The following is a 23,288-nucleotide window of genomic DNA, read 5'->3' as shown; positions in this document are numbered from 1 at the left end:
AGAAATTTTCTAAAATTTAGATTATTGATGTGGGACTAAATAAATTGTAAGAAAAATATTCAAATTTGTGCAAGATATATATATATTAAAGTAAAAATTTAAGACCTAAAATGATAAATTTACAAATTTGAGTATCCACAGTTGTGAATGACCAGTTTTTAATTTAATTAGTAGATGCAAAAGATATTTAAAAATATGAACTATTCTTAAATTTTTCCAATAATAGATGAGAGTTAAATCAATTTTGCCGGATGATGTATATATAGTTACCCTAAAACAATATAAAGTACCAGACATCTAAAATTTCTAACCTTTGTGGTGTGCTCTAAACCTGTAATAATGAAAACCTGCTCTAAGGTACAAGTTCGAATATACTAACATTTGAGTATATTCTGTCCAATAAGAAGAATACCAGATTATTAAGGTCGGCTGCAAAACAGAAATGTATAGCAAGCTTTTCTGGAAGCATGCACATGATCTTTGACTAAATAACCAGGACCCCAAACATTCTGGAATTACAAATACTCCAAACAAACACAAATAACTAAAATTATCCAATATCAAAAAGCATTTCATAATCCAAAGTACAACAGGCATGCATTATAGTGCAGTACTTGACTTGCACAAAGACCTTCAGGAGGATAGCTAGCAGGGTCAAACTGCACCTTCAAGGATCTTCATAGCCATGCTACTAAGCAGCTGTAAACCTTTGATAAATAACATGAAAATTAGTAAATTAATACTTGACAAATGGCAAAACCTCTAATAAGGTAAATCTTGTATGACAATAGTCTTGCAGCAAAAACAACTAAGGCCAGAAGCTTAACTTTAGTAACGAATACATGAACTTGTTAGCTATTTCATTGGGTTCAAAGTAAAGGAACACAGTGTGAATGAATTGGAAATTTTTAAGGTGAATTTTCTATAGTAAGATTTATTAAAATCATATGATCAATTGTACTCTTGAACTGTCTCTAATGAATAAAGATTTTAATTCTCCTTAATATTAAAATTTAATAACTGAAAAAGCATAGAAGAAAGACTGAATATTTAAGTGAATGCAAAAAGGAACATAAATCTGATGAATGAATGCATATATAAAAGCACACATTCATGAACACTTTAGTAGGAAATTATTGTTGGAAGAAAGGATCTCACTCAAACTCACACAAGACAATTTAGGAGAAGAAATGTATTACTTGAAAAATTACTTGATTACAAATGACTTGGTACAAGGCTTTATATAGGACTCCATAGAAAGATCTAGATAACTCTTAGACTCCAATAGACAACACTTGACCAAGATACATGTATCTAGAGATTACATGTACATACACCAATACATTGAACATAGAAAAATACTAATACATGTACCAAGATTATTCTAGAGACTCCCACACAATTCTATTATTTTAATAGTCAAAAATATATTATTTATTTTTAACATCCCCCCTTAATTTTGACTATCCTAAGTAGACTTCGGAATTTGTTGAAGGCGTCACTTTTGAGAGGCTTTGTAAATATGTCACTAATTTGATCTTGGGACTTCACATAATTCAACTCCACTTCACGCCTTTCGATGCATTCCCGAATAAAGTGATATTTTGTATCAATGTGCTTGCTCCGTTCATGAAACACCGGATTTTTGGCCAAAGCTATTGCCGACTTGTTATCAACCAATACTTCCGTGGACTCATTTTGTGGCATGTGGAGCTCTTCCAAAACTCTCCTTAGCCATATAGCTTGACAAACACAAGAACACGCCGCCATATACTCCGCCTCACAAGTGGACAGGGTAACAAAGAGTTGTTTCTTTGAACTCCATGAAAAAGATGTGTCACCAATAAAGAATACATATCCGGTGGTACTCTTTCGATCATCAATGTCACCGGCCCAATCACTATCACAATAACCAACAAGTTTGAACTCATTTGAGTAATGATACAACAATCCATAATCCATTGTGCCTTTGAGATAACGAAGAATTCACTTTGCCGCCTTCATGTGTGTTGTTGTTGGAGCCTCCATATAGCGACTAATAAGTCCAACACTATAGAGTATGTCGGGCCTCGTGCATGTCAAATATCTCAAACTTCCGACAAGACTTTTGAAATATGTAGGATCCACCTTCTGACATTCTTCAAATTTTGACAACTTCGTTCCACATTCAATGGGGGTGCTTACGGCTTGACAATTTTCCATCTTGAATTTCTTCAGAATCTCCCTTGTATAGCTTCCTTGTGATATTAGTATTTCATCATCCATTTGCTTTACTTCAATGCCAAGATAATATGACATAAGCCCAATATCGGTCATCTCAAATTCTCTTATCATGTCTTGTTTAAATTTCTCAAACATTCTTGGACTATTTCCCGTGAATATTAAGTCATCCACATACAAGCACGCAAGAAGAAATTCTCCATTTTTAGCAACCTTGGCATATAGAGCATGTTCATGAGGACACTTGTAAAATCCTTGAGCTTGAAAGTATTTATCAAGTCTACTATTCCAAGCCCTCGGCCCTTGTTTCAATCCGTACAAGGCCTTCTTTAACTTTAACACTTTTCCTTCTTGTCCTTTTATGATGTATCCCAATGGTTGCTCCACATACACGGTTTCTTCAAGAACACCATTCAAGAAAGTGGACTTCACATCCATTTGATGAATTTTTCCATCCATTTTGAGCCGCTAATGAGATGATTAGCCTTATAGTCTCCATTCTTGCAACCAGGGCAAAAACTTCATCATAATCAACTCCATGTCTTTGATTGTAGCCTTTGGCCACCAATCTTGCCTTAAATTTTTCCACCTTACCTTGGGCATTCTTCTTCACCTTATAAATCCACTTTACACCAATAGCTTTTTGTCCTTTTGGAAGTGTTGCTAACTCCCATGTGTCATTCTTCTTTATAGACTCAATCTCGTCGTCCATTGCTTTCTTCCACCTTTCATCTTGCACGGCTTCTTTGAAGCTTGTTGATTCAGTTTCCGCTAGAAGACAAAGAAGTGTTAAGTCGGAAATAGCGGGAACCTCTTCCGTTTTATCGTATATTTCTCCAAGACTTCTATAATGTCTTGGTGGTGTCTCGTCATCATCACTTGAAAAAGATAAAGGAGTTTGTCCATCACTTGTTGCTCGTGGTGATGTAGGAGGAGTGATATTTTCTTCACTTTCTTCATCAACAAATGGGAAGAAATAATAATCTTCTTGTGTGTTGCTCCAATCCCATGAGCCCTCTTCGTCAAATACAATATCTCGACTAATAACAATCTTTCCATTGATGGGGTTGTAAAGTTTGTACCCCTTTGCTCTTGCATCATATCCAACAAACAAATACTTTTCACTCTTGTAATCCAACTTTGTTCTTAGCTCATCATTGACGTGTGCATAAGCTATGCTTCCAAAAACTCTTAAGTGAGCAATAGATGGTCTCTTTCCTTTACATGCTTGTTGCGGAGTTATGTCTTTAACACTTCTCGTGGGACATCTATTTGACAAGTAGACGGCACAATCTACCGCTTCGGCCCAAAATTCCTTAGGCATATTCTTGCTCTTTAGCATGCTTCGAGCCATGTTAAGAATGCTCCTATTTTTTCTTTTGGCGACTCCATTTTGTTGCGGTGATCTTGGAACCGTTGCGGGTCGTCTAATACCATGAGCTTCACAAAATTGCAAGAACTCCTTTGAATTGAATTCACCTCCTCGATCCGAACGAATGGCTTTTATTTGATACTTGGTCTCTTTTTCAACTTGGGCTTTGAACTTTTTGAAGCATTCAAAAACTTGAGACTTCTCTTTAAGAAAGTACACCCATGTCTTGCGGCTAAAATCATCAATGAATAACAAGAAATAGCGATTCTTACTAAAAGATGGAGGATTAAAAGGCCCACATACATCGGAGTGAATGAGTTCAAGTGGCTCATTTGCTCTTGACATAGATTCCTTTGGAAAGCTCTTTCTTGATTGTTTTCCGAAAAGACATCTTTCACAAATTTGGTTTGGAAGGTTGATGTGAGGCAATCCATTCACCATATGCTTCTTTGATAGTGAATTTAGTCCATCAAAGTTCAAGTACCCAAACCTAAGATGCCAAAGCCAAGAAGAATCTCCAATACAAGCCTTAAGACATTTTGCAACATCATTTTGAATTTTGAGAATAAACATACGATTCTTGGTCATAGACACCTTTGCAATTAAATTATCATTAGAATCTCTCAAATTGAGAAATCCATCTTTCATGGTGATGGTATAGCCTTTCTCCATTAGTTGCCCCAAACTCAAGATATTATTTTTCATGCTAGGCACATAATAAACACTTGAAATAAAATTATGATTTCCATTTTTCAAGCGAATTAAGATGTTACCTTTGCCTTTGATGGGCACTCCCGAAGAGTCTCCAAAAGTGACTTTTCCATTCACTTTCTCATCAAGACCCACGAACAAATTTTTATTGCCACACATATGATAACTTGCGCCGCTATCAAGATACCACAAATTATCTTCACAATTTACTTCTCCTTTATGCAGTAGAAGCAAAGTGGGCTCATCAACATTGCCTTTATCTTCAACAAAATTAGCTTTCTCCTCCACTTGATTTTTTGAAGCGTGACACTCGGAAGCATAATGACCAAATTTTTGACAATTATAGCATTTAACATTTGACTTGCCATACCTTGGTGTAACTCTTCCTCTTCCACGGCCTCTTGAATTTCTTGTCTCGTACAATCTTTCATACTTTTGACTTTCCTCCCTTTGTTGGCCACGACCTCTTCCTTGTCCATATAGAAATCCTCTTCCACGTCCTTGTCCAAGACCTCTTTGGCTCCTCATATACCTTTCATTATTATCTTTAAAAGATAACTTTGATTGTAAGGCTTGTTCAATTGGCTCCTTCTTTAACATTTTTTCTTCATGGGCTTGTAATGATCCCATAAGCTCATCAATAGTCATTTCATCTATATCTTTAGCCTCCTCAATTGCCACAACTTTGTAGTCAAATTTAGAGTCAAGTGAACGAAGAACTTTTTCAATAACACGAACATCACTTACCTCTTCTCCATTGCTTTTCATTTGATTGACAACGGTCAAGACCCTTGAAAAATAATCCGAGATTGATTCGGATTCCTTCATTCGCAAAGCCTCAAACTCGCCACAAAGTGTTTGTAGCCGAACTCTCTTTAATTTAGCATCACCACTAAAAGAAGATTTGAGAGTATCCCAAACTTTCTTTGACGTTGTTGCGGAAGCCACTTTTTGTAACATAGAATCATCCAAACATTGACGAATGATCATGATCGCCTTTTGATCCTTCTTTCTTTGGGCTTGAAGTTGATCTTTTTGAACTTGATTCAAATTTGCTTCATTTTCGGGCACCTCCAATCCTTTCTCCACAATTTCCGATACATCATTTGCTCCAAGGATCGCCTTCATGCGAATGCACCAATTCTCATTATTATCTTTGGTGAACTTTGGCATTTGCCATTGAGACATTCCATTTGCCATGATCTCCTTCTTCTTTACACCACACAAGCCTTCTTTGAAGACAAGTAGAAGTAGAACCTTTGGCTCTTGATACCACTTTGTTAGAAGAAAGGATCTCACTCAAACTCACACAAGACAATTTAGGAGAAGAAATATATTACTTGAAAAATTACTTGATTACAAATGACTTGGTACAAGGCTTTATATAGGACTCCATAGAAAGATCTAGATAACTCTTAGACTAGCTACAATAGACAACACTTGACCAAGATACATGTATCTAGAGATTACATGTACCTACACCGATACATTGAACATAGAAAAATAATAATACATGTACCAAGATTATTCTAGAGACTCCCACACAATTCTATTATTTTAATAGTCAAAAATATATTATTTATTTTTAACAATTATGTGTTGATTGATTTTTTTTTTGCTAAACGCATTAATTTATTTAATAACGTTAATTAAAATCTGTATGCATAACTAATAATGAAGTTTATATGGTAATTCAGTAACAGGTACATATAACAACCTTCTTGCTAAAGCAAAACTAAGAAATTTTATAAAACATGTAATGGAAAACATATATCAAATCAAGTATTATATAAGAGTTTGGCTTATGAAAGTTGCAATATATACTCAACCTATGTGTTGTGATTATTATATATGAGTTCTGATTAACTAATCATAAGATTAAGTTACCCTTATATATTTTGCTATCCATATATGTCATATAACAAAATCTAAGAAATATGATTTTGCATATAAATTTAGAAGAAGTACAAGATTGAGCAATAATACCTCGATCACTTTCATCGTCTTCCACCTTCTTTTCCTGTATAAGTTGATTTTCTACATCACCTGCACCACCATGAAGATGAACCAGACTTTCAACAAAAACCTCTGACACATATTCTTCTGGCAGACCCCTAATTTTGAATTCCTCTTGGACTTCTTCCTTTACCAGATCATACCACATAAACATTTCTTCGCTTCCCAACAGTAATTGATTTCCACTCTTAGAATATGCTAATGGCTGGTAAAATTCAGATGGTCGATTAAACGATATTAACTTGGTCCAAGTATCCTCTTCTCCATTCCTTGGCACCAGTAACCATGTGTCAACCATTTGCACGAAATCTTCTACAATTTCTGGATCAGTATGAAAAAGAGAACATTGCACCCAAAGAGAAGCTTCTATGGATCCTATATAAATGTCAACATCCCAACTCGGATGATCATACACCGGCGTTGGTACCACTCTATACTCTTCGGTTGCAAGATCAAAGGCAACAATAATGTGGCGAGTTCTTGAATTAACAGTTTTTTCTAAACATTTCCAATACAAAGCCCCATTAACACAAACAGCTGAATCTCCTCTACAATTAACAGAACTAGGAAAATTCCCAATCCTTCTCCATGAATTTGATTTTAAACTATAAATATGAACTTCCTCATCATTCTTCTTACTGTTGGATCCAGCACCAGCTGGGTGCACAACCATTACAACTTTATAATCAGCATTGACATGATCGTACCCAAACCCGAGAGTAGGTCTATAATTATCAATAAAATAACTTTGAGGAAGACTAACACAAGGAAGAGTGACATCAATGTATGTCCGGATTGCTGGATTCCAAAACGTGATTTCAACAAAAACTCTATCAAAAAGTAAAACAACACCGTTACACGTACCAATTAATTTAGTAGAAGAATTATTACGGCCCCGAGGACATTTTGGTACAAAACAACGGAGTGTATCTATATCAACACAATACAAGCCTACACTTCTGCGATCTGGATCCGTACTTCTGCAAAGTATTATTCGATTTGAACGATTTGTCATGGAATGACGAAGATGAATATAAGTGAAATATTGACTGTCGATTAAATCACGAAATGCTTTGCAAACAGGGCGCAGCCCCATTAGAATGATCACTGATAAATGGACAAAAATGAGGGCAAACATCTCATCAGACATTTCTAGGGTTTAATTGGGGAAGATCTTGAGTGAAAACAAATGTGTCTATTAGCCGCTGTTTAGAACAAGAAGGGATTATATGTCAAACACCTAGCTTGAGAAATATAATTTGAGAAAACAAAGGGTTGACTGTGAAAACAGAGAAACCGTACTAGATAAAAAAATTAGTTATGGATGATTTAGATATTAGATAGCACTATATTAAAAACCAGTGGCTCAAGAGAATTTATTGAAATTAATTAAAAATAATTTTTAATTATATAACTGTTGTATTTTTTAATGAAGAAATTAGATTTATATTATTATTTGATATAAAAGAAATAATAAAACATATCAAATAGATACTTATAATATTAAAATATTTCGTTATTTGTAAAGTTTGATATGACTAAAATAAAAAAATCATGATAATAATAAAATTTTTGTAACTAAATTATTTTTTAAAAAATAATATGGCATTGTGGGGAAGATAGAAATGTAGAGGTGAAATAAGACATTTATAAGGTTTGATCGGGGAAAATTTATAGTAAAAATATACTCTGGCCCTACTTAGTTATCATATTTAGGGCAAAATTGACCTGGAATTTATTTATATATATATTATTAAATATATTTTAAAATTTTATATAATTAGAAGTTTATTTCTTTTCATAGGTAAACATACTCGATCATATAAGAAGTTATCGGTCAGTTTGGAGAGGTAAATAGATCTTTTGAAATCGTGCATATTTTATTTCTTTTCTATACATTTTAACCAATATTTTTTTTAATTAAACATGTATTTTTTCATGTATCAAAACAATTTTTCCTTTATGAGCTAGTATTGTTCAATACTGATCAATGTGTGTGTATTGTTATCACTTGTATTTTCAGAGTTGCATAATATCTTATTTGTTGTTGTCCATATATTTAAGGTTTCTAAACTAGCTTTTTCTTATGTATTCGTTAATGTTTTGGATTCTAGATTACGTTGGACAATCTTCTGATACATACTCTTCCTCTCCTTGCAATTTTGATAAGGTCTACGTTATGTTAATGTCTATTTTTCTAAGAGTAATATTGGAAAAAAAATTTGAGCAGGGGTAATTAATCCCATTCTTTATATTTGTTAGAAGTGGTGTAACTTTGATATTTATGTAGGCGGTAAAATTTAATGTAAGTGCTGGATGCTATGGTATCATCACATTTGAATTACAAACCCTAGTGCTTAATTCTCCTCTTATTAACTACCATCACTACAAGAAAACAGGGTTAAATACAACTGATTTAAATTCGACCGCGCCTTAATTCGACCGCCTGCAGTCGAAACCTTTGGACACGGCTAAATTCGACTGGCCTCGGTCGAATTTAAATGGTCGTATTTAATCGGTCGTATTTACAAATAAATTCAACTTGCAGCGGTTGAAAAAAAATGGTCGAAATTAAAACGGTCGTAATTAGGAGTTAAATTCGACCGAAAAAAAATTCGGTCGAATTTATAACATGGGAAAAAAGAGCGGGAATTTTCCCTTCATAAAATTTATTTTCGTAGACTAAATTCGACCGTAATCGATCAAAAATTAATTTTGGATTTGGCGGGAAATTTCCCTCCTTTTTTCAAATTTTGAGCAAAATGGGAAAATTTCATTTGCACTATATTCGGTTGAATTTAGTGAAATACATAAAATAACCATTGTCCGTTAATATAAATGCGATCATTTTGAGTTGAAATAATAATTTTTGAAAACTTAAAAACTTATAATAATTATTTTAATTTTATCTTTATTAGGAAAATTATGCATTTATAATATTTATTTCATGTACAAATATATTTGATACAGTATATATATATATATAATATATATATATGTATATGTGTGTGTGATAATAGTATTTTGAATTTTATATTATAAAGTCTATAATTTAAATTAAAGTCATTATAATTTTTTGAGAAAAATATTAGTGAGCTGATAATGAAAATTTTCTTAAGTCGCTACAAAATATAGATAGATAGATTAAATATGTAGTTACAGGTTATAGATTCGATATGAAACTTTGGTTATATCACTAATATATATATTTATTTATATATATATATTGACATTCACATAGTTGCATCGATGAAAAATATTTTTTAAAAAATCGAAACACAAATTCAGAATTAAACACCGGATAGTTGTACTAGTCAAACTCATACTTGACTGTTAAAATGACAAACCAAATAAAATTATATTGATATGAAAGTTTGGTTATATCACTACTATATATCTATTGACATCCATATGGTAGGATCGATAAAAAATATTTTTAAAAAAATCGAAACACCAATTCAAGCCTAAACACTAGTTAGTTGTAATTGTCAAACTAATGTTTGACTTTTAAAATGGAAAACCAAATAAAATTGTTTTGATCCGAAATTTTGGTTATATCACTAATATATTTACACATACATATATATATATATATTGACATCTGTACGGTTGGATCGATGAAAAATATTTTTAAAAAATCAAAACACCCATCTAGGACCAAACACTAGTTAACTGTACTAGTTAAACTGATGTTTGATTGTTAAAATGGCAAACCAAATAAAATTATTTTAACTTGAAAGTTTGGTTATATCACTAATATGTATATATATATATATATATATATATATATATATATATATCTTTTCACATCCGTACGGTTGGATCTATGAAAAATATTTTTAAAAAAATCAAAACTCCAACTCAGGACTAAACACTAATTAGTTGTACTAGTCAAACTCATAATTGACTTTTAAAATTGGCAAACCAAATAAAAATGTTTTGATATGAAACTTTTATTATATCACTAATATATATCTATTGACATTTGTACGTTTGGATCGATGAAAAATGTTTTTAAAAAAATTGAAACACCAATTCAGGACTAAACACTTGTTAGTTGTACCAGTCAAACTAATGTTTGACTTTTAAAATGGAAAACCAAATAAAATTATTTTGATCTGAAACTTTGGTTATATCACTAATATATATATATATATATATATATATTGACATATGTATGGTTGGATCGATGAAAAATATTTTTAAAAAAATGAAAACACCCATCCAGGACCAAACACTAGTTAGTTGTACTAGTTAAACTGATGTTTGACTGTTAAAATGGTAAACCAAATGAAATTGGTTTAATTTGAAACTTTGGTTATATCACTAATATATATCTTTTGACATCCGTATGGTTGGATCGATGAAAAATATTTTTTAAAAAATCGAAACTCCAACTGAGGGCTAAACACTAATTAGTTGTACTAGTCAAACTGATACTTGACTTTTAAAATTGGCGAACCAAATAAAATTGTTTTGATATCAAATTTTCATTGTATCACTAATATATATTTTTTGACATCCATACGGTTAGATCGATGAAAAATATTTTTAAAAAAATCGAAACATCAATTCAAGACTAAACACTAGTTAGTTATACTAGTCAAACTCTTGCTTGACTTTTAAAATTGAAAACCAAATAATTTTTTTTTTCTTAAATTTTGGTTATATCACTAATATATATATATTGACATCTGTACGGTTATATCACTAATATATATAGATATATATTTTTTTTAAATCGTAAATAATAAATTTAATTTGATTTGTCAAAAAATATTTATAAACCTTAAAAATAATCTTAACACAATATTTCATATCATATTAATCAAGATATAATCCTTAAAAAACATTAAAGATCCAAGACAAAAAACATTAAAAACATTAAAAAAAACATTAAAGATATAATCATATTCGGTAGTCTTGTATTACTAAACCGATCATTTTTTGTTTGGGCCCAAACACAAAAGCCCAACCCTAACTCTCACCTCCCCTCATATAAATCAAAACCCTCTTGTTTCCCCTGTTTCTCATTTCTCACCGTCGCTCACAAAAATGCAAATCTCTGTAAAAACCCTAACCAGCAAAACCATCACACTCAAGGTCGAATCCGCCGACACAATCGACAATGGAAAAGCGAAGATCCAAAACAAAGAAGGCATCCCACAGGACCAGCAACGCCTCATCTTCGCCGGAAAATAGCTCGAAGATGCCTCATTAATGGGGGTCATTTTCTACCTGTTAATGTTACAGGCTTCAATGGTTAGCTATTGAGTCACTGACTTTCAGTGAGAACTGACTACAGAGGGTCCAGCTTTATATTTCCGTGTGTTTTTATCTCACTTCACTAATCATTCCCCGTCACAGAACATAGGGGTAACCTACAAATAGACTATTTTAATTTGTAATAAAGTGTCGTGTGTTCTCTCCATCAAGCTCACCACTTAGCTCTTGATTTAGGCAAATTTGCTCCTTATGAATTTAACAGTTAATATCATTATTGTGGAAAGTGTGGGCTCACTTATATTTTTATTGATTACAATTTGATATCATTACTTTTAGTTAAGATTCGAGTAAAAATTGAGTTTTGCCGAAGTCGTCGCCGGTTTTCGTTTGAAATTGGCTGGATTCAAGTATGGGATTGGGCTGTTGTTTGTTGTTGTTTTGACTGTTGGGCTGTTTTTTGTCATTGTTTTGATTGTGCGTATGTTATTGTTGTATAGAAATGGACAGAAAAACAAAGCAACTAATTCATTTTGAGGCCAAAACAAACTTGGTCGGCGTTTGTTTGTGGGTACCGGAACACGAGACCGGAAGACTGGATTCCTGATTAATAATCATTTTAATTTTTATTTTTATTTAAATTGGTGTTTGTGAAATCAAGCGAATACGGTTGAATTTAGAATTGTATTTTCAGTCATATACGGTTGAATTCAAGATTTGGGCGGACCTTTCAATTTTTTCAGAAAATTCAATTTTTTGAGTGGGAATTTCAAATTTTAGACGAAAATTTAAATTTAACCATCCTTGGTCGAATTTATTCGGTTGAATTTAAGCGGTCGTAATTATTCGGTCATAATTAGACGGTCAAATTTAGTTAAATACGACCGAACTTCTAAATTCGACTCCCTTTATTACAACCGATTCAAAATCGGTCGAAATTAGGTAAATTTAACCGCGCGCGGTTGAATTTAGCTAAATTCGACCGATTTTTTTCTGTCGAATTTAGCCTTTTTCTTGTAGTGCATGTTCTGACTTTTGATGCTAAAATCTGTTGGAATTATTTTTGTATTTATCTAAACTCGACACAAATAAAATAGGTAAGTTGAATAAGTCTCAAGTAATGGAGATAATTTAGGAAGCCTTGAATTATCATGGAGAAATTGGAGAAATTGTAGAAAGTAATTTTTGTGATTGATTTTATTGTTATCTGTTTTCCTGATTTCTAGCATATGATGTAATCTCGTTTTTCAATATAAGCTTGTAAACATTCGGAGAAGACCGAGAGCTGTAATATACAGACTTTATATTCTCCAAAACTAGTTTTATATATATATATATATATATATATATATATATATATATCTTATTCGCTACATTCTGGTATTAGAGCTACGGAGTTTAGGCAATTTTATGCCTAAAATTCAACGCAAAAACACAAAGATCGTAATTGACACGACCAAAATGAAGGAAGGAGTAGTTGGTCTATACTATTCGATGGTAATACGAAACAACTATATAGCATGGTCTGAAAGTGTTCATGAAGGCGCAAGGAGTATGGGGTGCGATTGAACAGATTGGCTCCGAGACAACCGTGGAGGACAAAACGGTGCATATGGCCCTAGCTGTGATTTATCAGGGCGTGACAGAGGACATATTATTGACCATTGCTAATAAGGAAACGGCCAAAGAGGCCTGGGATGCGATCAAAACACTGTGTATGGGTGAAGAGCGGGTAATGAAGCCAAAAGTGCAAACATTGAAAGGAGAGTTTGAATCTCGGGTCATGAAAGAAACTGACCAGATGGATGATTTTTGTATGAAACTGATTGCAATTGTGACCAACATAAGGGTTCTTGGAGAAAAAGTGGAAGAAATAAGTGTAGTAAGGAAAATCTTGCGAGCAGTCACTGACAAATTTCCTCAAATCGCCTCAAACTTTGAGTAATTTGGAGATATGAAGACTATGACAGTTGAAGAAGTAATTGGGCATCACAATGCCCACGAAGAAAGAATGAAATAAAGTTGCAAAAGCATTTGAGGACAGCTTCTGCTCACAAAGGAAGACTGGGCAAAGAGAACAACCAAGTATATTGGTACAAATATTCAAACTCAGAGGATGAGAGGTGGATATGGTTTCCGTGGGAGAGGAAGAGGAAATCCTCGATTTAATAAAAATGGCAGAGGTCGTCAAGAACAATTCAACAGAATTGAATGGACAAACAAGGTTATCAATGCACTAAGTGATAGAAGTACAGTCATATATTTTAACTGTAACGTGTATGGCCATTACGCATCTGAATGTAGGAAACCACGAAGGGAGAGAGAAAAGAACAAAGAACAGACCCCGGAGTCCAACCTTACAAAATTTGAAGATGATGAACCCACCCTTCTGTTGTTAGAAACTGATCAGAACGAAGGAGGAACAGTGCTATTGAATGAAGAAAAAGTTTTTCCTGATATCAGTCGAGACAGAAGCACAAAATCAGATAACCACTTGTGGTATCTGGATAACGGTTCCAGTAATCATATGACTGGACACCGTGAGAAGTTCAGTGAGTTAAATGAAAACGTGACATGAAATGTGCGTTTTGGAGATGGCTCCACCGTTAAAATTGAAGGAAAAGGTACGATTGTATTTAAGTGAAAAAATGGAGATGAACTAAAATTGAAGTATGTCTATTTCATTCCGTCATTGTATAACAATATTATATCTCTTGGGCAATTGTCTAAAAATGGAAATAAAGTTGTACTAAATAGAGATAACCTGTAGGTATATGATAGTCGTGGCAGTATTTTAATGAAAGTGCAGAGGTCAGCAAACAGATTATATAAGATAGTAATTGAATAGTATAATCCAGTATGTATGTTGAAAAAAACGGAGGAGCTAACTTGGCTTTGGCACTCGAGATTGGGATATGTAAATTTTCAAGCATTGCACACGATGTCTAGCAAAGAGATGGCCCAAGATTTTCCCAGATCGATGCAACTTAAAGGAGCTTGTAGTGGTATCCTACTGTCTAAACAAGCACGAAAGCTATTTCCATCCAAATCTGAGTTCGTGATAAAAGAAAAGATGGAACTAATGAATGCCGATTTATGTGGCCTGTTTACTCCGCCAACTCCAGCTGGGAACATATATATATTTCTGTTAGTCGATAATTATAGTCGTGCCATGTGGGTATATATGTTAAAATACAAGGACCAGGCACTCGAAATGTTTAAGCAGTTGTAGAAAAGGAGGCAAAAAACACTACTAAAACCTTGAGGACGGATAGAGGCAGAGAATTCAACTCAAAAGAATTCAATGAAATCTGTGCAAACGCTGGTACAAAGAGGCATCTAACCGCACCTTATACTCCATAACAAAATTGAGTTGTAGAGAGGCGAAATAGGACGGTGGTAACAATGATCAGGAGTTTACTGGAAGAGAAAGGTATTCCAGCAACAATGTGGGGAGAGCCCGTGAGACATTCAGTATACATATTAAACAGACTACCAAAAAAAGTTATGGTGGGAAAGACACCTTATGAGGCCTGGACAGGATTAAAGCCAAAACTGGGTCATATTCGTGTATATGGTTGCTTGGCACATATGAAGGTTTAGAAGGTGGGACTAGGAAAACTCGATGATAGAAGCGAGCCTATGGTCTATATAAGAAAAGAACCTAGAATAAAAGCTCACAGGTTTTTATAACCCAACTATCAGGAGGTTACATATAAGCCGTGATATTGTGTTTGAAGAAGGAAAATGATGGGACTGGGGCCATGAAGATGTCCAAGAAGATAATATGGTCCATAGATTTATTCTTGTAAATTCAAACGCAAGAACTGGGGAAGAGAGATATGTGAACAGAGTCGCCACATACACCAAGGAGCTCGATCCAAGGAAACGAGGATGCTGGATATGACTTTCAAGCGTCTGGAAATTCAAGCGAGTCGGGATATTAAAGTGATTTGGTAATTCCAGCCAGCCCTGGAAATTTCATTTGATAAGTGATATTTATGATGAGACTCCGAAGATCGAGATCATGGATGAACTGCTACTGCTGGGTGTTGAAGAACCAAAGACATTCAAGGAAGCCAAAGACAACAAAGAATGGAACAAAGAAATGATAGCTGAAATTGATGCTATTGAGAAGACTAAAACTTGGAGATTAATAAAACTATCATCAGAACGCAAACCCGTCAGTTTGAAGTGGGTATACAAAGTTAAGAAGGACACAGAAGGTAATACAGTAAAGTATAAGCCTAGGCTTGCTAGATCTCTAATCAAAATGCCAAGTTTTCTAAAGTTAAAGTTTTTTTAAAAAAAACTTTATATACTTTTTTTGGCATATAACAAACAAAAGGGGAAGAGAAATTAGACCCCTAATGTTCAATATATATTCAATATTTTTCAAGATTTTTGAATATTGATATCTTTTTTTATATACAACAATCTATATTTGTGCTTCTATTTTTATGATATATCTAACAAAGTGTTTTGCAGTATTTTTAAGAAATGAGCTTTAAGTATTTTATGTGAAAATACCTTTTAAAAATTCATGCATACACCAAGGGGAAGCACATACTGATAATTTTATGTTTGTTTAACAAATATCAAAAAGGGGAAGATTGAAAGGATATCTTCGATATATTATTTATTTTCGTATTTGTACGATTAAACATAAAATTAAGAACACATAGACCCTCTCCATTAGGACATGAATTTAATTGATCCAAATCAAAGTCAAACTAGCAAAATCATGTCTTTTAAATAGATAAAAAAGATATTCAATTTTTTGCAAAATATCAAAACTATAGCTTTATGGAATATATCTCTAAGGCAATATGATCAAAAAATAAACATCAAGATATGATATATTTTAAAACTGTGTTGCAACAGGGATATGGCAACAAGCTCGAATAAGAAATATATCACAAATATTCTTTAGAGATCTCATGCTATATCAAAATTATTTAACTCTTCGCTCCAAAAAATATCTCTACATATATCAAAAGAATTTTTATTCAAAGTTTATTAATATTCATGGTTGGAATATTAATATCCAGTTCTGCAAATCATTTATGTATACTTATTGTAATTTTCTCCCGGTTCGTGAAGTTCGCATTTTTCGGAGAAAATTATTCAAAACTACTAAAACACATTTCCTATCATCCAAATATATTTTATATATTAGAAAATATATTTTAAGTATTTATTCAAGTCAAAACTTTGGTCAAAAGATCCATCTCCTTCATTTCAAGACCAATGGTATTTTTACTCGGAAGAAAAGGCTGACAGAACAGTTTTATTTTAGATAAAATACTTCCACATGCTAGAATGACTTGAAATTTGGTTTGGGTCATTAAAATGGTATTTTCTAAGCATTCAGAGAATTTTTGTCTGGGCACAAAAATCGAGGCATTTGGTCCCACAGTTGACCTAGTTACCATTGACTAAAGTTGACCAAAACTTGCTGGACATCATTTTATATTATTTAAGTATTTATCATATTTTTATGGTATTTATTTAGTATTTTTACGGTGGTCGTAATTAATGGTGTTTAATCTTAAAATTAAGTGATTAAACAATGATTAAAAGAAAAAGGAAGATATATATTTATTCAAATATATCAGCTGAGATTTTGAACCCATAAAGTTGTTTGACTTATATGGCTATGTCAAAGAAACACAACCTACTTGCAAAGTCATCAATCCATGTGACATACACCATCCACCGTCCATTTTCCTCAAATCTCCACCATTCAATCCACCAACTTCTCCTATAAATAAACCCTCACCCCAAACCATATTCTTTAGGCTAAAGAGCTACAAAGTTGCTCGAATTTTTTCAAGAAGTACTTCTCTTCATCTCTTTCAAATTGTATACACTCACTTCTTCTCAAAAACCTTCTCTCTCTTCTATATACTTACATATATACAAGGTTTTTGAAACCCAAGCTTAGATTCACCTAACCAAGCTTTATCCCACTAAGTGAGCTCATCCACTACCACTTTCCGGTCTCCCGAAGGGCTGCCCAAGTTTGACCCAAGTACCAAAATCCAGCCGAACCTCCGGCGAATTTTTCAGGCGAACTTTTCCGACCGTTCCTCAAAAGTGGTAACTTTTAGCTTCTTATTTGAGTTCCTTTTATTTGAGCTTTATACTTAATTTCTCTACTTTATCATAAGCTCTAATACAAGATCTCTTATAAAGAAAGTTCTCAAGGGTAAAGAGAACCAAGATTCGAACTCGAAATTCGAATAAGTACTCGATCTTCAAAAAATTATTTCATCAAGAAGATATATAAAGATAAGTACTTAATCTCCAAAAGTGAGATTTAAATTTGACACAAGTTCATGAGTTAGCCAATTACTTTCACTCTTTTTAATTGGATCTTGGCTAACAAATATTTGTGCATATAAATTATTACAAAGCAAAGTTTAATCCCTTCTAACATCTTTAGTGTTCCGGGGAATTATAACTCAATCTATAAACTCTTCATAATTTGTCAAATATCAAAACAGATTAAGTTCACGAGTTAGTCAATTACTTTCACGCTCTTTAATTGGATCTTGGATAACAAATATCATGCACATAAACTATTACGAAGCATAGTTTAATCCCTTCTAACATCTTTAGTTTTCCGGGGGATTATGGCAATTTCTTGGTCAGACATGCAATTTGTTCCTAGTGTAGATGCATCTAGGTTTTCTAAATATGCAATCCTATGTTTGCAAGATGCAGTGATACCCTCTAGTTCTCCTGCCTTTTACTTAACCCCATCATTTTCAGTTTTTACTCTCTTAAGTTCCAGTTTTAGTTCATTAAACATGGCCTTGACAGACTCAAATTTAGAGAGAAAGACATCTTCCTCTCTGATGAACTAAGGAATGACAACATGAGTGACTTCTTGAGGTTCACAGTGCATCAGGGGCACTTGTGGCCTAAATTGGTCATTGGTGATTTGGGAATCAGCCAGATTTGCAAAGATTTCAGGCATTGGAATGTTGCAGATTGCAAAGAAACAAGTAATTAACATACCATATGGCATATAATCAACAAGATGAGCATTTATCATGTTGAAGAGAATGATATAGGAGATACTAAAATTGATTTTGTTATTAAAAAGCATATGCATGATTTTCATATCAAAGAAGTCAAAATACTTTCTCTGATTAGGTTTAGGCATATTATTAGACCTAATGATGAGAGCAAGGTGTTGGAAAGTGCTAGTAAAGTCTTTAAAGTGAATACCACAGTTGACATCACAGAGACCATCAGGCATATCAGACTTACAAAACATTCCTACCATAAGTTCAAATTCAGACTTGTTAAACCCAAACATAGAAAATATGTCCTCACATGGCAACTCACAAAGATGATGAGGTAAATGCAGTGCTCTATTGATATTCTTATTATATACATAGATAACTTTCCTATCCACTGTAGTAGTGAAATGCAAGATTCCCTCAACCCCTTTAATTATGTTCATGTTGCAATAAAATTCCCCCATGAGATGAATGAAATACTGTTTTCCTAGATTATACATTAAACCATCCCATTTAGCCCTTCTAATGATGAACTCTACTTCACCTTTAACATCCACACAAGTGCCAGGTTGGACATTTTTTATGAGTTCAAGAAACTTTTTGGAGTTTGATGGGTTAGTTAGTTTTGAAGGTAGAGGTTTTGGTTTGTTCATATTTGGGCTAGGGATTGGTTCTTGTCTGAGATTGGTTTTCCTGATATAGACTTTTGGTTGGAAAGGCTTAGTTGGTCTAGGGTTAGGGGAATGAGGATTCTGAAATTTTCTGCTTTGGTAAAAAGGAATGGTGTGATTTTTGTATCCCTTTATGAGTTGTCTAGGTGGAAAATGTCTTTTGTGATAGTGTTTGGGATGTGAAGATTGAACAGTTTTGAAGGCTGATGTTTTGTGATGGTAAAACTGATTTTTCTCCAAATCTTCAAGAAGATATGGATTTTCAATCAGTGGTCTGGGCTTGGGGTAATAGGGATTGGCATTTGGGTTCATGTTGCAAGTGAAGTGGAGTAATGCAAATAAACTGTGTTTGTGTGTGAATACAACAAGTGTAAACAAGTATATATGCATGCACATGGCACATAATTCAATTTTAGTTAGAAAAATAATTTTCTGGAAAATAACTTTTACTGTTCATGAACAGTGATTTTCATTAAATGCAGTTGGCCAAGAGTTGATTTGCAGAGGCATGGTTCATATAATCCCAGATCCTAGATATGTGTATAATGCAGCTAAGGTATGAAGTTTGAGAGCTAACATATGCAAATAGTACTAGAAAATATTGTTTTAGTACTGTTAGAAGTACAAAAAGTATACAGATTTGGGAGAATGTGTGACATAAAGGTGAAAAACAGCTCACTCTACCACATAAACTTTAGCAAGTGACAAACAAAGCATTTAAGAATGTTCAGCTTTGAGAAAAGATTAATGCAGATAGATTGTCACTTTTTGAACTAAAATTAATATTTTGAAAAATTTGAGTGTAAATAAAGAATGTAACATTTATTTTTTAAGACACTATGTTATCAATGAGATGGAACGAAGAGAATGTCATGCACATTACACAGAACAGGCCATGCACAATCAGTTTTTATTTAATTCAAATAGCATTCAAGGCAATACAACACTCAAATCATTTATATCAGATATAACACTTTAAATGCAGTAAGTTAGAATAAAATGCCACCTAAGATTTCTAAGTGGCCATTAATCACAGCAGTGATCCAGATACATGGATGCTCAAGGATCCCCTACCAGGCCTTATTGTGAGGGCTTGCGTGTGAGTGTATTATTTTATTTTTATTTGTATGAGATTACACAAATGAGTCTTGATTATACCTTATCTGAGTTCTTATGACTGCACAAGAAAAATAAATGCATAGAATAGTAAACAGTGTTGCACTCAAGTTCACAGATTATATAAGCATGATGCACATACTCAGTACACCTTTCAAATAGACAAGTAGAGATTGGAATTAACAAGATATTTCTTATCTAGATACAATGTATTCAGCTTAAGACATCAATCAGGACAACTTGCACACATGTTAATAAATTTTGAATATAAGAAGAGCTATTATTAACATAAATTAGGGCACACACTTATACAGACTTATTACTTTATTAATATCTCAGTAATCTTAGATTAATTAGGTAGATTTTGAACAGACTCATGCCAAACAGTCAAGAGATTATCAAAGACAATCACAGTTAACATGTAAATAGTCTAGTTCAAACAAATAAATAAGAAAATCAAGTTGTAGCATATACAAAGTTCAGTTCACACAGATTTTATCATTTAAGAATTGACAGACCAGGTTCAAATGTAATCTTGATTATGCATATTGTACTTGATAGAGAATGAGAACAAGAATATCCATTTGTTTTTAAAAGAAGGTACTAGTAGTGAACTGTTAAGACAGACATGTGATAAATCAACCAAGACAGATCATAGTTGAAGTACTACAGAAAAATGATGCACATTAGCTGTATCAATAAATCAAGTAGTATACTTTTAATAACACACAGATCACAAACACATATAGGTGTGTTGAAATATCAATCCAACAGCATTCTTTAACACACCTAGGTAATTTCATCATTAAAAAATAAGGATTCATGAAGTACACAGAGTCATCAAGGGATTTAAAATCAAATCAACCAAGACATTGAATCTTTTGGACTAAGGTTATTTAGCACATTAACAATCAGCTGTTATCAGTAAAGCTCATACCAAATTTCCCTTTTTTTTAATCCATAAATTAAACCAGCAATTTCACAGAGACTTTAATTTAAACAAACAATTTCACACAGACCTCAATACTTCACTCCAATCACAGATTTTAAATACAACCATGCATATTCAGTTGATTTTATAAGTAGTAACAGATTTCAACTTATACTTATATAATTAGGTTTTTAACAAATTAACTTATCAAGCTCATAAGATCAATCAATGATTATATTCATAATTTAAATTAATCTTCAAGTACTGAGATTAATTATTCTAGATTAACCAAGTAATTATCATACATAAATTATTACTTTAAGCAATCACAGAGATACAATCCAGATCAATCAACAAAAACTTCTCGACTGAACTTTATATCCAACAGATAATTATAAATCTTAGTCAAAAAACAAATTTACTTTGATCGAGTACTCTAATTCACCAATAGCTCAAACCAATTAATTTTCATAACTTGATTATTCTTGATTAAGCAAAATAGATTAAACTCCAAATAGGGTATACACAGCTTCAGACTTTAATTCAAACATAGAAGTTCATAGGAAACTCAGTATAATAGTTAGGGTTTTTGAGTACCAGTACAAAACATAAAATTAGGGTCAATTTCTCACCTATGTCTGTTACTTAGCCAAGTGGACAGATCTTACCTGGTTGACTCAGTCGCGGACTGAGTCAACCTCTGAGTTTTGTGAGCTCCAAGACGCATGCAGCCTGTTTTATCCATCCGTTTCATCATATTTTATCTTTCTCTATCTTCTCCTGTAATTAAACTCAAAAAAATGTTAGGGTTTTTAGAATCAATCAAAAATATGAGCATAAAAGTATTAAAATTATCTAATCTAATATTCGTTTTGATGATTCTCGTTCGATTTATATATAAATCGTCGATTTTTATCACCGAAAATTGATTTGATTTTAACCAATCCCAAAACTGATTCATAAAATCTATCAAAGATTCAATGAATATATATGATTAGATAAGCATTGCTTTGTACGACTGAGTTAAGTTTTATCAGAAAAGAAGAGTTTTTGATCGGAAAAGAAACTAGGGTTTCAAGTCTGAGAGAGACGATGAGAGCGGCGTGAGAGAGAGACAAATAGATTAGGGTTTGAGTTGAGGGAACTGTACTATAGAAATAGTGTTTAGAATATATATTTTAGGAATTGAACGGATAGGATTGATCTGATCTATGAATAAATGGCCAGGATTGTAGGGTTTGTAATTTGGGCTAAAAAATAAATATGGGCTGGGTTTTTTACTGGGCTGATATAAAAGATATAGATATATTTTTATATATTAAAACTATATGGGCCTCATATATTTATTAGATTTGGGATGGTTAATAAAGAACCAATTTATAAAAAGTAATTCTTTTATAAAACTATTTTTCAAAAATAGCCGGATTATTTTATCCTTATATATATTTTTTGTAAATTTGTTTTGCATATATTGCAGAAATTATTTATATATATAATATCTATTTTGGAAGGATAAAAATAACATATATATATATATATCAGTAAGTTAATATCTGTGAATAAATATATATATATATATAATATCAAAATAGGTATATGACTAAAACAATTATAATATTTATATGAGAGTGACCTCTAAATGATTATAAATCTCATGAAATAATAAATATTCACTCGATTAAGTTTATTTTCTTGGTTAATCTGGGCTATATAAGTTAACTTAACCCGATCAATAAATTACTTTATTGATGAATATGAGTTTAAGACAAACTTAATAACTTGATCGGGAAAATATCCTTATTGTTGAGATTTCTTTATAACTTTCTTTTTATAAACCATTATTTCACAGATTCCAACATTCCTAATCAAAGCGGAATTTAGTGAATCTTTCGGAATTTAATGGTTTTGTGAATATGTCAGCGAGATTGATCTCAGTATCAATATGAGTCATTTTTATATCGCCTTTATTGACATGATCACGTAAAAAATGATGT

At 32.6% G+C, this 23,288-nt stretch overlaps 1 protein-coding gene across 1 annotated transcript; it reads right to left on the bottom strand.

The window, feature by feature from the left end:
- Positions 1–424: 424 nt before the first annotated feature.
- On the bottom strand, positions 425–7,593 carry LOC141678577 (F-box protein CPR1-like). Its single transcript, XM_074484922.1, has 2 exons — positions 6,290–7,593; positions 425–707 (listed from the first exon to the last, which is right to left on the bottom strand). Exons 1-2 carry the CDS (start codon positions 7,467–7,469, stop codon positions 655–657), a joined length of 1,233 nt encoding a protein of 410 aa, XP_074341023.1. The 5' UTR covers positions 7,470–7,593; the 3' UTR covers positions 425–654.
- Positions 7,594–23,288: the final 15,695 nt, after the last annotated feature.

This window comes from Apium graveolens, chromosome 8, assembly GCF_009905375.1.
Source record: "Apium graveolens cultivar Ventura chromosome 8, ASM990537v1, whole genome shotgun sequence".
Taxonomy (NCBI): Eukaryota; Viridiplantae; Streptophyta; class Magnoliopsida; order Apiales; family Apiaceae; genus Apium; species Apium graveolens.
Note: the sequence above shows the minus strand (reverse complement) of the source record. Positions and strands in the feature narration are given on the sequence as shown.